This window comes from Eutrigla gurnardus, assembly GCF_963514095.1.
Source record: "Eutrigla gurnardus genome assembly, chromosome: 17".
Taxonomy (NCBI): domain Eukaryota; kingdom Metazoa; phylum Chordata; class Actinopteri; order Perciformes; family Triglidae; genus Eutrigla; species Eutrigla gurnardus.
This window is the reverse complement of record NC_139928.1, coordinates 19618338-19632508: the sequence shown is the minus strand read 5'-3', so window position 1 is coordinate 19632508 and position 14171 is coordinate 19618338. Positions and strand designations below refer to the sequence as shown.

The window sequence follows — 14171 nt, the reverse complement described above, 5'->3', positions numbered from 1 at the left end:
TGTTAATGGGCGAGCCAGCAATAGTCTGACTAAAACCCTCAGCATTCTTGTAGCTGACACATTGATTCAACATCTGCATTCCAGACGTTTCTGGGTAAAACATTATGAGCTAACAGCTCCAGTAAGAATGTTTTACCGGTTATCTCCCACATGGAAATATGTGTGCGCTCTTAAGAAAGTGATGTGTGGAAAACACATCGTCCCTGGAAGGTAAATAAGAAGAATAAAAGGTTAAAGGGAAATTCTAGTAGATTCCTCGGTGTGTTTTCAAACCAGTCTCAAGGCAATTTGTGAAATCGTTATAAAATACAATCTATTGTCAATCTTTTGTGTCTCTCAGCACGAAAACCAATGGAACGTTCATTGGGATCCTTTTTCAAGGTGGAAAATCATCCTTGTGACTATGCAAGTTGTTCCTAAACCGAAATAAGAGGTTTTGTTGCCAAACCTAACATTCATTGTGTTGCCTAAACGTAAGTGTAATAGTTTTTTAAGCCGAACCAGGATGTTTTCACTAACAGACAGAAAGAAAAATGCAGACACGTACGATGCTTTTGTTGCAATAAATGAGTTTGAAAGTCGTGCACAAAGAAATGGAACATCTGTGTTCCATCACTAGAGACGGAAATCAATGGATTTCAATGAGACTGTGATGGAATCTAAGGTTCCAGCCACAGCTCCTATTTGTTCTGTATGTTTATTGGTGCTCTTCAAAAACAATATCTTAATTAAATAGAAACATATTGACTCCCGGAGTATCTTCAATTAGCGAAGGTCCTTTGTGGCTTCGGAGAGATAACCTATACAAAACAGGTATAGAACCATTCATCAGCCGAACACAATAGCAGACGCTGCTGTGCAACAACACTGGCGAATTGGAACAGCAGCCGTCATTCTGTATATTGTTGAGTTGCTGTTAACGGAGAGGCGAAGGTGAGAAAATCAATAAATAAAAACGCCCCTGAGTTTATATTTGCCCTTGAGCCGGAGAGCCAAATCGGTCAAAACAGTTAAATGCACAAAACAGGAAAGCCAAAGCCTCGCTGTCCTTTTTGTATCTGTGTTTGAGGGCGTGCTTTGGAAGTCAAAATCATGTGTTTTCAGCTTTTAGGGTTTTTTTTGGCATGTTTTTCCAACATTTTCGGCACTTAGCTAATGCCCTCAAGCTTAAATTAGCTAAATTATCACAAAGCTTAAATTAATGCATTTTGTCAACATTTCTAGCATCGAGTAATGAGTTGTCAAAACAACACACAGCAGAATAATTGCAGTATAAACTACTCCTGCGTTCCTTGAATATTCATGTATTGTTAACAGTTGAGGAGACATAGAGAGCCAAACAGATGTTATTTCCCCCCCAACAATGTCTGGAAATATTCAGCAGCAGTGTGTTAAGCTGAGAGAAGATGTTTACAAACCTGGGCAGCTGCTGAGACATGAATTCCAAAAAATTTAACAAGATCCAGAAGCTTTTATTGATTTTTGGCTAATGTATGCAGCAAAGTAGAAAATAAAAAAAATGCATCACTTGGCTGCCTTCATCAGGATACAGCAGTGAATAAATCCATGTTTAGGGAGGGAATGGAGGAGGAAACATTGATGTGCCAACAGCCAGCGCTGCTGAATCCAGATACGTCTGCTCTGCAGGCACGGGCTTTGTGTGGTGCATCTGCTCCGTGTTAAAACCCCGCGCCGATCACTGGTGGCATATCGGAGTTGATGGTGTAGTTATCGGGTAACATGCTCTCTTAAAGGTCAAGCCGTCAGTTTACTCTCTGCCTCCCTTCTTCATTCTTTTACAGTCCGGGGAAGCTCTTTTGGGCCGAGTTGAAAACGTGGCGGGATATGGATTGACATGTCATAAATATCAGCAGGAAGCATGTCGAAGACCAGTGAAAAGTTAGACTTTTGATTGGTCAAATTACAAGACTGTGAGGCTGTAATAAAGCACAGCAGGGGTTTGAGCTAAGTGTTAACCCCCTCTATAGGAGGAAAAACATCCATACAGCATAATATAAAACATTTTTTGTATGGCAATATTTTATTACTACACAGACATCAAGTATCGATTTTTTTTTGCCAATAAACTATTATGATTGCAATACAAGTTAATTCTCTTGGTAACAACTGCAACCACGAGGTGTTATTTTCTGGTGTGACGCATTTGGCTGCAATGAAAACAAGTTAGATGATCCGTGTGAAAATGTGTTATCTTATTACATGAAATGTTGACAAACTGCATCATGTCCTGGTGAAAAAAGGTAATATATCGCAATATTGATTAAATATCGCAATACTCAGCGTATCTGTCCATCTGTCTGTCATTCCATGGCAATCCCTCCATTGCTGCCGGAGAGGTTTTTAATCTGGACCAACCAGTGGTTGACCAACCCAGTAACATTGCCATCCATAGAGACTAGCTGCTAAAAATGTGACATTCAAACGGACTTCATCAGTACAGAAATCTGTACAGACGCGTTTTAACACGGCAACGCAACCCAGATAGAAGTCAAAATGGGTCAGTTATGGCAACCGCAAATGCATCTTGGTCCAAACCATGTCTTGTCTGTAACCAGATATGTGCAGCATACGTGGCCAAGTGCATCAAACCACTTGTAATGTGGTTTTAGAAGCTGGGTCTATCTGGATCAAGGTTGAGTTGGTGATCTTGCAGCCAGATTGCAGCGGCTTGTGGGCCAAATGTAAGTAGTAATATGGGTCAGTGCTGGGCTGCACTAATCAGCTTCCTGGGTGTCTGGATGGTTTCAACACCAACTCTGTCTGTGACAGATGTCAGCTGTCCTGTGCGAACGCCACCTTAATGCAGCAGCAGCCGGCTTCACACTCGACTACAAATCGTCACGCTTCGCAGATATGCCCGAACTCGTTTATGATTCAAACTGGCAATCTTCCAGCGACTGGCCTTGATCTGGAACTGCTTGCCAAGGCGAAAAGAAAGACAGACAGTCTTAGAGAAGCCTCAGATTCAAGTCAGGGGGGCATCTGCCTCGGTGAAGGGTCCCGAGCATCCCTACTAGCTACCGGGACGGGGCTTCAGGGAAGTCTCTGAGGAATGTGAAGCGGGGATTAGAGACATTTAATAAATCCTTCTATCCTAATACTGAGGGTAACACAATTTGAATATGACTTCTTCAGAACTGATTTAATCTATACGATTTCTAGTTAACAGTCTAAGTTAACCTGTTAGTGCAGCCTATTGAAAGTACAGCTGTTCAGGTGGATTACTTGTTTATTCAGCTCTGTTAGCAAAGCGTCCTGTTTGCCTTCATTCTCTGTACTCAGAATGCTTCACACTGATGTGCGGTGTTTGCCCGGGTCCAGACCTTTGCATCTGCCCACTTCACTTGCTTGGGACTATTTCTTCTGGCGTTGCGACACGAAACACCGGTTTCTCAATCGAAACCCAAATCGGTCCAGTAAGGGTTGGAGTAAGTAGGGCAGGACTAACACTCGGCCAATCAGTACCACAGGCGGGACTGATGTCATCGTTGTCTCAATGTCTCCCAACTCGTTCTTTTCCCAACTCCAAAACCCTGGCAAAATCAGTGTGTTGTCATGGTTACGCATTGTTGTCATCTATAAATGACAGTAGATTTCGGTGGCATGTTGATCTCTAGTGATTGTGTAAGGAAAATCAAATCCCCCTCCCCCCACAGAAATCGGTTGGGTAAAGACAAAGACCGACTGATTGACAATTTAGTCGATCCAGAAATATGAATAGTGATGACACGGCAAAATGTCCGACCCACACAGCATGATAACGAGACACAGGTTGGATGGATCGGCGATATCGGTGCAGACACCTGATGCACCTCTGACCATTGGCCCGTCCCCACAAGGAGTCCACGGGCCCCAGAAAGTGGCGAGGGGCGCCGTAAAGCCGACACAGCTGGATCCGCGAGCCACTTTAATCTGCGAGCCGCACTAGAGGCGGTCGCTGCGATTGGATCCGCCTGCCACGGACCATCCAACCCACCTGTTGAGAAGTGAAAAAGTATGTTAGGTTCATTAAGACACTGCGGTGTGACAAATTAGACCATGGCGGTCTGCCACAGTCACGGTAATTACTGTGAAATACTGAAAGAGAGCTCAGTTCAAAGCCTTGGCTGCCTCCCAATCACCAACATGAGGCTGGATGTGAATGTGAGGTCGTTGCTTTCCGAGTTTACACAGTTTATTGAGATGTATACCTTTCATTTGTGTTTCGGAACTATCAAGTCATTGTTCCTATTTGGTGGAGCCTCTTATACTCTTTATACTCAGACAGGGAAGGTTGTACAGAAGTGAAAGTTGCAAAAAAGCTAATAAGCTACAGTAGCCTAATGGAAATCATTTAACTCTGTTTTATTGGTTGGATAGTTTTCTTGTTATCATGACTATTTGTCCAGATTAATGCAGCATGGCACTATGTTGAGATATTTGCAGGTACATCATTTAAAAGAAACGAATGGAAATATAAACGTTGTATCGGTCGCTTCGAATTGAAGAGCGATTCCTTTTTGGACCCAATAACACACAAACAAAGCTATTTGTCCACCGACAGTAAACTCAATAAACCAGCAAGCAACGCACTGGCCAGAAAAAAAGGGTTTTCCAATGATTGCCTGGTTTTCCTGATAAGTAAAGTCTTTCAATTCCATTATGTTGGTCGCTGTCTCTGCAGACATACGGCCGCCTTCACCAGATGGAAAGGCATTTAGGGGAAACGTACTAAATCACATCCTGCAGTACAATGTGGACATGTTAAAGACGAGTGGTAGGAACAAAAAAAAAGAAGGTAAATTGAAACACTTGGCATCATGAAATAATGGAAGTCACTGACATTTACAGATTGACTGAGAGTGTGTCACAAGCTGTGTTTCCTGCCTTTCCGGGAACATTGCCACTCTAGAGGACGAGTCCAGTTCAATTTAACAAAAGCTGATGTGACGGCAGAAGGAACAGGAATGTTCTTCATATCGCTGTTGAATGTGAAAAGCCTGTTGTTGGTGTGTTTGATGTGGCATTTTAATTGGGGGACCATCTGCAATGACTCTCTAAAACCTGCTGGTTGATGTAAAAGAAATGCATGATTGTGATTGGGTCCCAGATAGTTGTTGTTTGCAAGATTTGTTCAAGTCTGCAAAAGGGTTAGCTTTGTTTTGTCTTCGAGCAAACCAGCTGTCATTAAATACCATTAAATGTACTGGATTTTAACTGGATTACATTCTATAACGCCTTGTATCTGGATGGGTTTTTGGATCTCTTCTGTGTGTCTCTGGGATGCTGAGTGGCCGGAGGTCACACCGGAGGGCCTTCCCCTCTGAGTTTCATTACAGCCACAGTTGGATGCCAGGTTGTACAGTGCATGCACAATAAAGTGATTGAGCCTCCTCGGCCCTCCTCCCTCTGCCTCACATCTGATGTCACCTTTTATCTTTTCCTCTCTCTCCTCCCCTCAGCCAAGCCTAAGAACTCGGCCAAAGTCGTGACCGTCCATGCGGGCTCTAAGTCGGTGGTCGTGGCCCAGTGCGAGGCGGCCGACGGCAAACCGGCCGCCACCATCAAGTGGCTGGCAACGCTCGGAGGCAACCACTCCACCAGCACCGCCAATGGGCCGGACGGCACGGTGACGGTGCGCAGCGAGTACCGGCTGGTCCCCACGCCGGCGGACGACGGCAGGGAGGTGACCTGCATGGTGGACCAGAGGACGCAGGAGCGGCCGTGGGTTTACCCCCTCAAGCTCTCAGTGGAATGTAAGGAAGACACGCATACACACTCACATCCATATAATAATGTCTTCTTGGACAGAGAACATAAAGGATCCCGAGAGAACACAACCGCTAACAACCTGACCCAGATCAGTGCCTTGCCAGAGCCTTTAGGCCGGTGCTTTGGCAGTCACCTGCAGACCCTTCACCACTAATCGGTTACACAGAAGGCCAAACACATTTATATCCAAGCAGACTGCAGTGAATGGAAGACGATACGTTAATGTTAGTGCACTTCCAATAATGATCCAACTACAAAAACAACATCTGGTCTATTTGCTGCAACATCCGAGGACACGTTTTCAGGTTTGTGTCGTTTAAACACTAGAACACAGGAAGACAATTAGGCCGTATTGTTCATATATTGTAAAAGTCGATGTTTCTCTCATGCAGTGCTGCATAAAGGGAGTGTACATACAGTATAGCAGCTCTGCAGTCTCCAGTAGAGCTGTGGAAGGAATCTGGATGTACAAGACATATCATGATACAGGGGTTACAAGTCAATATATTACAATATTGCCATACTTTACAGAAGGTCATGTATTGCAACACCTAATTAAATCCACATTTTAATACTTACTTTACAAAGCATATTTTTCTAGCAATTTTTCTCTCGTGGCATCTGCATGGATCAAAGTTGAAGAAAGTCAAGTTCTCAGAAATATATCACCGTACGGAAGATCTGGAAATTACCTTTAAGCTCGACTTTAAACCTTGTTTTAAACACGCATGACCTTTGTTAGCAAATCCATTAACTGATGAAGTAGCAATAAAGTACTTGGCATTCATGTATCGGAGTCAGCCGACCATTATGACATGCCATCTACCTTTCAAGTACATTTTTGTTAGTCACCCTTTAGCTGCACCACATTCACTGGAGCACCGTTTCTCCTCGCTGTGAAGCAGATTGTGAAAAATGAATCCACATTTCTGTAATTACATAAAATGTGATGACAGACCGAAGCAGATGCCGGAGGTAACACCCAATCTTACACCTTCAGTAAACCCCAACTTTTCAGAACATCACTTTAAGAGGAAATTGCATCAAAACTTGGCTCTTTTAATTTCAGGCGTAAAGCAAATTAAGAAGCCGTATGTTTACCCAAATATGCACACGCTCATTACTTTAATCTAATCCATTGATTGTCATGGTGTTAAAACAGACAGGTTCAGCGTGACTCATGTGGTTTTCGGGGCGCTGACAGCCTTGTATGAACGGTGTGAACTTGTTAACCTCTTCTTATAGTCTGCAACTTTTACACAACACACACACACACACACACATTTAATCAAACTGTCTGGCAAACTGCGGCAAAGAAATTCTTGGAGTTGACCACTAAGACCCCTAGCTGCACACACTCCTACCACCTACACATCAAGCTGTCAAATCTTTATCTTTTTTTAATCTCCACTGGCTTCTAAGCAACATGTAGACACACTGTGTATGTAATCAGATTGAACATTTATATGTGTGATATGTGAGTGTGTGGGCAGCATTCTTACAGCATGTACACGTTCAGAACCAAAACGAGGCCGAGGTCGGGGCTCTCACCCGCTGGTCCTCACAAAGATAGCTCTTTAAGTTTGGATGGTGTTCACACAAACATCCACTAATAATTTGCTGTGACCTCACAAAACACATTTCTAGCCAGAACACATCTGTTAATTATGTTATTTGTCTTGCATTCTCTCTGCTGGTCATCAGGGGTCGACTGGTTGCAAAAAGAAGTACTTCTACTTCTCTCTTGATGTATTATCTCAGTAAACATTGTAAACATGAGTTTATGGTCTCAATCTCTAGTTTCAAGGCAGATAGATGTAAAGTTGACCTTGAATTATGAAGCTAACTTTGTTAGCAGCTTCACACCAGAATCCACATGGATCCAGATCCAGTAAGGGTGCTGCTCTGCTGCTTGTGTTCATCAGATCCACCCGTCACTCCTCCACAGTCCAAATATGGTCACTTCCTTTACTGGTTGCAAAAAATCCAAAGTCCAAATCCAAGTGGTGAACATGTAGTCCACAAACCAGGACTACGTCCACTTCTCAGTGTTTGGTCTCTAATGGGTCAAACATGTCTGAGAGCATCAGCTGGAGCTCATTGAATGATAGACGAACTGTTCTAGATGAAAACGAGTTAATTAAAAAGTAATAAATGTGAACCGAATGATGTCGCGCATCTTATGAATGTCAATAACAGGAAGTAAACGTCCCTCTCTGTGTTCCAGATCCTCCCTCGGTGTCTATAGAGGGCTACGACAACAACTGGTACGTGGGCCGCTCCGACGCCGTGCTGGTCTGCATGGCCAACGGCAACCCGGCGCCCACCGCCGTCACCTGGACCGCGTAAGCATCACGCCGCTTCCTGCCGTCTGCATGTCGACGCGTCTCCCTCCACCTCGCTGGCCTCGGGGACACTGCATTTTCTAATTGCCGCTGTAATCACGACAGAAGAGCACGTAACCCTCTTTAACGATCATTTCTTAGTCATTTTCAGATAAACACAAACGCTCTTAAGATCTCGTCGTGATGGACAGATGGCGTGCTGTGCTTTGTGCGTGCGTTTTGTGATGATCATCGAGCGGGGAGACGGAACGGCTGTTCACATTAATACGTCTTTGAATATCAGTCGCAAAACCATCTTGTTTTTCATTTGCCATCTTTTCTCCTTCCCTCTTTCATCGATTTGCCTTTTTGATTTTATTTTTTTACTTTAATCCAATATCTTGAAACATATGGTCTCAGTGCTGCTTCTTCCCTCGTGTCTCTTGTCCTTTCCTCTCCCTCTCCGCCAACTGACTTCCTGTTTATCCCTTCCTCCCCTCCCCTCCAGGGCGTCCGGCGCTCTGCCAGACACGGTGGTCGTCAGCGGCAACAAGTTGACGGTGAGGAAGGTGGACGACGCCGTCAACACCACTTTCATCTGCGAGGTGAAGAACAAGCACGGGGCCAGCAGGCACCAGATCACCGCCATCGTCATCGGTGAGTCCTTCAAACACACGGCGAGTCACATGACATCACACACGGCCGCGTGCACACCGGACGTCTGCATGCACCTCCATCATCCCCCTCAGAGATGCAGATACACTTGCACACATGCATGCACAGAACATCCCTCTTTCACACACACACACACACACACACACACACACATGCTGGGATCAGGGCTGATCTGAGAGCTGCAGGGATGCTGGGCTCTTTTCAATCTTCACGTTGGGTTGTTTTTTTTGTCGTTACTTCCTCCTCGCCGCCGGCGGCTTTCAGCCATGCAGCGGCCCGAGGCGTCTGATTGGCCGTCTCCCCACAGCGGGGCCAGACTGCAGGACAAGGGCCGACTCCAAAACGGTTCTAATTTCAGATCGAACAAAAACACTCTGTTGAGACTGGGATCCATGCGCCCGGGGGAAACTGCAGCTCTGCTGGATGGGAGTTAAAAATGTTTAGCTCTGTGAGAGTGAGAGTTGGCCCTCGTCGCAGCGTTCTGGCTCTGCGGTGGTTCACGACGGCGTCGGGATTGTTGGAGGACTTCTAAATTCTTCCAACGGGGGGTTGAAGTTGGTGTGAGCCAGTTTGCAAAGGTTTGCTTCTCCTCCTCTTCTTCTTTGTTTCCCCTCCCTTGCATCCCCCCTTTTGTCATATAATAACTAACACCTCCGAAGCACAAGTGCTCTTCTTTTTGCGTTTCTGTCTCCTCTTCCGTCGGTGAGAGTTTGACTTTGTGTCTGCATGCACCCGGGAGGATCTCCACTTTTGACGTTTGCTACTGTAGTTCGGTGATTCGGCTGCTGTTGCCACGGTGTTCAGTCTGGGTTTTCTCTTTCCCTCTGCCCTGATGCTTTCACACATTGATCCGACACACACACAAACACACACACACACACACAAACACACACACACACACACACACAAACACACACACACACACACAAACACACACACACACACACACACCTGCACTCACAAGCACGCACACACAAACCCAAGAACATGTCCGCATGCCAAAATGCCTCACTGCACATCAGCAGGCAGGCCTCCAAACCTGTTAACATTTTTTTTTTTTATCATGGTTAGTGTGTGTGCGTGTGTGTGTGTGTGTGTGTTCTCCACACTGCCTGCTTGACTGGTCAAAATCGCTTCCCTTCCTTCAGCACTTCAACTTTTTCTCTTTGTGAGGAATTTAGTCAGAATAATCACCGAGGCGAGCTTACGCCGAGAAAACAAAACAACTTCTACTCTACTAGAAGGCTACATTTAGAAAAATCCGTGGGAAATCGTGAGCTGGAGATTTGAATTGTCTCTCCTCCGAGAACAAAAGGTGCTTTGTAGCCGGGACGGTGTGCTGGGAGGGATGTGTGGGAGGTTCAGAAGTGGCTAAGCTGCTGCTGTTCTCTCCTGGAAGCGAAGCAATGTGACTCAAAGTATCGGGGAGGGTCCTCTCCCCCCTTCTAGCGCACACGTAAGCTCTAACACACCGCAATCCTTCACAGACACATGTAAAATATATCTCCTCACACACACTTTGAGCACTTTGAGGGACTCGCGTGTTTCATCTCCCCGAGTGGCTGAGATCAAGGCCAGACTTTGTGATCCGTCCTCCTCTTTGTTAAACGCGTCTTTGAACACGTCTGCTGGTGGGAAGTCTGAGCCGGAGCTCCGAGCTGATGAGGTTGTGTTCTTCTGCTGAGGGAGCAAACAAACTGCACATTTCCGAGGCTGTTTGTTTTCTTTTAAAGCATTTTAGCTGACACGCTCATCCATGAGTACGTAGGGAATCGCAGCGTCGCTCGGGGACACTTTGACCCGACTCGACTCATGGAAGTGACTTTGGTTATTGTGGGAAGTAAAGCTGTTTTTGTACCTATTTGTTATTGGGAGGAATCCTCACTTTGTGCTGCTTTTTTCTATGTTAATTAATATGATTCTTCAAAATAGCAGCGTGACGCATCCTAGAGTTTGGTGTTAATTCATGTTTGATGACTCGTTCCAGCAGGTGTAGCTTTTGGGTCACATGATCCAACTTTAACACACCGGGAGCATTTTGTGTGATGATTTCATTATGAACAGTTTTCATGCAAAATATTCACAGGTGAGCATTTTTGCATTTTTGTGTAATTAGTCCCGACCCGAGTGTAAAGCCTGTAGACTATGAATCTCAATAAACATACTCGATCTATAAAAAGCCTTTACCACTATGCCATCGAGCTCCATCAAGTGTTTAATGGCCACACTGTTCCCGTGGCGATCATATTAATGCCTGCTAACATGGCAAACGTGCATTTAACGAGTCGTCGCCGTGGCGACAGCAGGAGAATTATGACCTGTAATCAAAAGGAAGCTGGCCACCGGCTCCCTCTCCTGGGCCGCTTATCAGAACCACAGAGAGCCGGCTTTCCAATCTTTTTTTTTCTCTAACGTCGGTCCAAATCTTAGCAGGAAAACACCCGACGCTCCAGATGGCTAGTCTGCCACTCGGAGTGACTCAAAAACAACTCCATCATTTACATTAGGCGAGAGAATGAAGACAAAAGGTAGTTTTTCATGCTAACCCACGATGTGTGCTAATGAAGTCTTGACAGAAAGGCACTGAGACAAGGGGGGATTTGTAATGGAGGTGCTTCCCCCCGGGAGGTGAGATAAATGCCCCCATGGAGTCCAGAGACCGGTGGTGGTGGATGATGGTTCTGCTGGGACTGGGAGGCTGGAGATATGATCATGCTGTTAATGAATGGGCTTTAATGGGAACAGCAGGATGTATAATGCAAAGGAATAGTCACCACTGCTGAAGTCCATAATATTAATGGTGTATGTTCACATCGCACAGATTTCCATGTCAACACGCACAAGTATGGTTGCAATAGCACAACATTTTCAGTAGATATACATTTGTGTGTAATATAACCAGACCCCCTAGAGAAAACCTCTAATTTTACAGCAGTAGGGTCTGACAGTCTTCCCTACGCGGTCCTGGTTCTGGTTCCAGCCGTGCCCCCCTTCCCTCCAGAGAGCCCAGCTCTGCGGCCCGGACCTCCAGCAGTGTGTTTGTCTGTGTTGGCTCCAACAGAGCAGCGACGCAAAAACATTTTTTATGGAACATAGTTATTTTAATCCAAACTGCAATATTTTCCAAAACCATAACCAAGTAGTTTTGTGTCTTTTCTTCTTCTTTTCAAAGAACCGGCTCACTGAGCCCCGGTCCTCCTAATATTACAAATAAATCAGCTGACGACATAGAACTGAAACGGTATTGTCATGTAGACCTTGTAGACCTTGTAGACCTCCTAGTGGTTCAACAAATCTCCTACTGACACAATACATACAGCGAGACATTTTCAAATATAAACATTCAGCTAATTATCTCATTCTGGGTCGGAACAACAATGCGATCCTGCCCGTGTGCGTGAGTGTGCATCTTTACGTCTGTCCACAGCTAATCTCAATCTGCTGCAGTAAACTAAATCATATTTTAGGTGGTCAGGTATGGCTACTTTCTCGTTGTTTGCTGATACTCAAACTCCCTGTTTCATACGGCTTGGTGAATTTAATGTAGCTGTTTAATACAACAACTTCGTGTCGATTGTCTGCACACATCCCCGCTTGTTTCACGGCCCGTCGGTGTGTCTAGACGGGGGATTATCCAGTCCAATCAATCACACAATAGAGCACAGGCTGTTTGCCGACACACCTGGAGACCTGCACTTAACTGGATGCACCTTTGTAGCTCTATTCTTGCTTTGTTGTCTCATTACTTCTTGTATGTTCACGTCTAAATGGTGTTTTCGCCATCGCCACCTGCAGCACCGCGCATGCATGGAGCCAATTAGTTCGACACAAGACACGGCTCTAGGTGAGGAAGGAGACCATTATTGGTTTGGTCCAGCTGACCTTTCTACAGGCAGTCTGCTGATAATATCAGCGCACTAATCTTCTGCTGTGTGGCTGCAGTCAAATCCCATATAATCATGGCTCAGTGTGTCACGCTGCAGCCGAACGGAGAGTTTCAGATCGTTTCTTGTGGCTGTAGTTGATTCAAAACTCCTACTTTTATTCAGTCGAAATGTGAAGAAAACCCATCAGGAGTAAACCACTCGCGACTAACTGTAGAATCCAGCTCTCTGCACTAGATCTAAACTGTCAGGCGTGGAGGGCCCCGGCTCTCAATAATGTAACAGTTAATACTCCAGCACTTTGTGTACACAGACCCAGCACACCCCGGCTAATTTCCCTGCTGAGAAGCGTTAACAGCCCCTCTCTGTTCTGTTAAACGGCAGATGAAAGTGCAGCGCTGCCTGGCTTTTTCTGCTGCTGTCAAGCAGACGTCACGTGTCATGATTTCACCCTCAGCCTCCACCGGGGCCACGACTTAGAGGAGGAGAGATGTGGGGAGGCATGAGAAACGGGGAAGGGGAGCGAGGTGAGGGAGGGAGGAAGGGTTAAAGGAAGAGCTTGGTTGGCGTTTTAGCACACACACACACACACACACACACAGGCCACTGAGCTCTCAGTAGTAAATGCTACCGTTAGACAGCTCAAGATTTTGCTGCTGCTGTGTTCTGCTGATGAGAGCCCCCTTAACCTCCACACACACACACACACACATTCACACACACACACACACACACACACACACACTCGACTCCCATTTGTTGAGAGGCACATGATGCCAGTTATGCATGACTTGGTTGCCACGGTGCTGGATCTGTCCAGCACACACAGAGAGAGAGAGAGGGAGATGTTGGCAGAAAGAAAGAAAAAACACTATTGGAGTGGAGGATGGGAGGATGGGGGGGCATGATGCTGTGAGAGGCAGAAAAGAGAGGGAGTGATTGCAGCAGAGCTGAAAGCAGAGATAAAGGCAAGTGTCGGGATGGAGAGACACTGACGGAGGTAACAGCAGGAGGAGAGCGGCGGGGAAGTCCTCTAAAACTTTCATGAGTTCTGGGTCCAGTTTGAAAGAGCGAATTGGCAGGAGGCTGTGACCCCCTCTGTCCTCTACCACCCCCCACCCCCACCCCCCCACCCATATATCCAGTCCTTTCATTGGGAGTCCAGCTGGCACCGAGCTGGGGGCTGTTGCTGCCGTTCAAACACACACACACACACACACACACACACACACAGTCACATCTGAGGGGACCAGTGGAGAAGCATTTCCTGGATTGCCTGCGGCAAGCAAGATAGCTGTCCAACAGAAATCCACATAGTCACTCTGCACACACACACACACACACACACACACACAGTTTTTCACACATGGACAAATTGGACCATGCAGCTCTGTGCATAAAATAATCAGATGATAGTCGTTGGGGGGAAAGCGCTGGCACTGCCTCTCTCGAACACAAAGCCCCGTCCAACCTCCAGCTTAATGAAACACAACCGCGGTGGGGAGCCGTAGTGGAA

General features: G+C 45.9%; 1 protein-coding gene across 2 annotated transcripts in view; it reads left to right on the top strand.

Annotated features, from left to right (window-relative positions):
- The window catches only part of pvrl2l (PVR cell adhesion molecule related 2 like), a 237039-nt gene that overhangs the window by 108094 nt on the left and 114774 nt on the right, over positions 1-14171 (top strand). For both annotated transcript variants that reach the window (XM_084031653.1, XM_084031652.1), the window contains exons 4-6: positions 5463-5756; positions 8000-8117; positions 8605-8753. In XM_084031653.1, coding sequence (XP_083887779.1) covers positions 5463-5756; positions 8000-8117; positions 8605-8753 — 561 coding nt within the window. The remainder of the gene's footprint in view (positions 1-5462; positions 5757-7999; positions 8118-8604; positions 8754-14171) is intronic.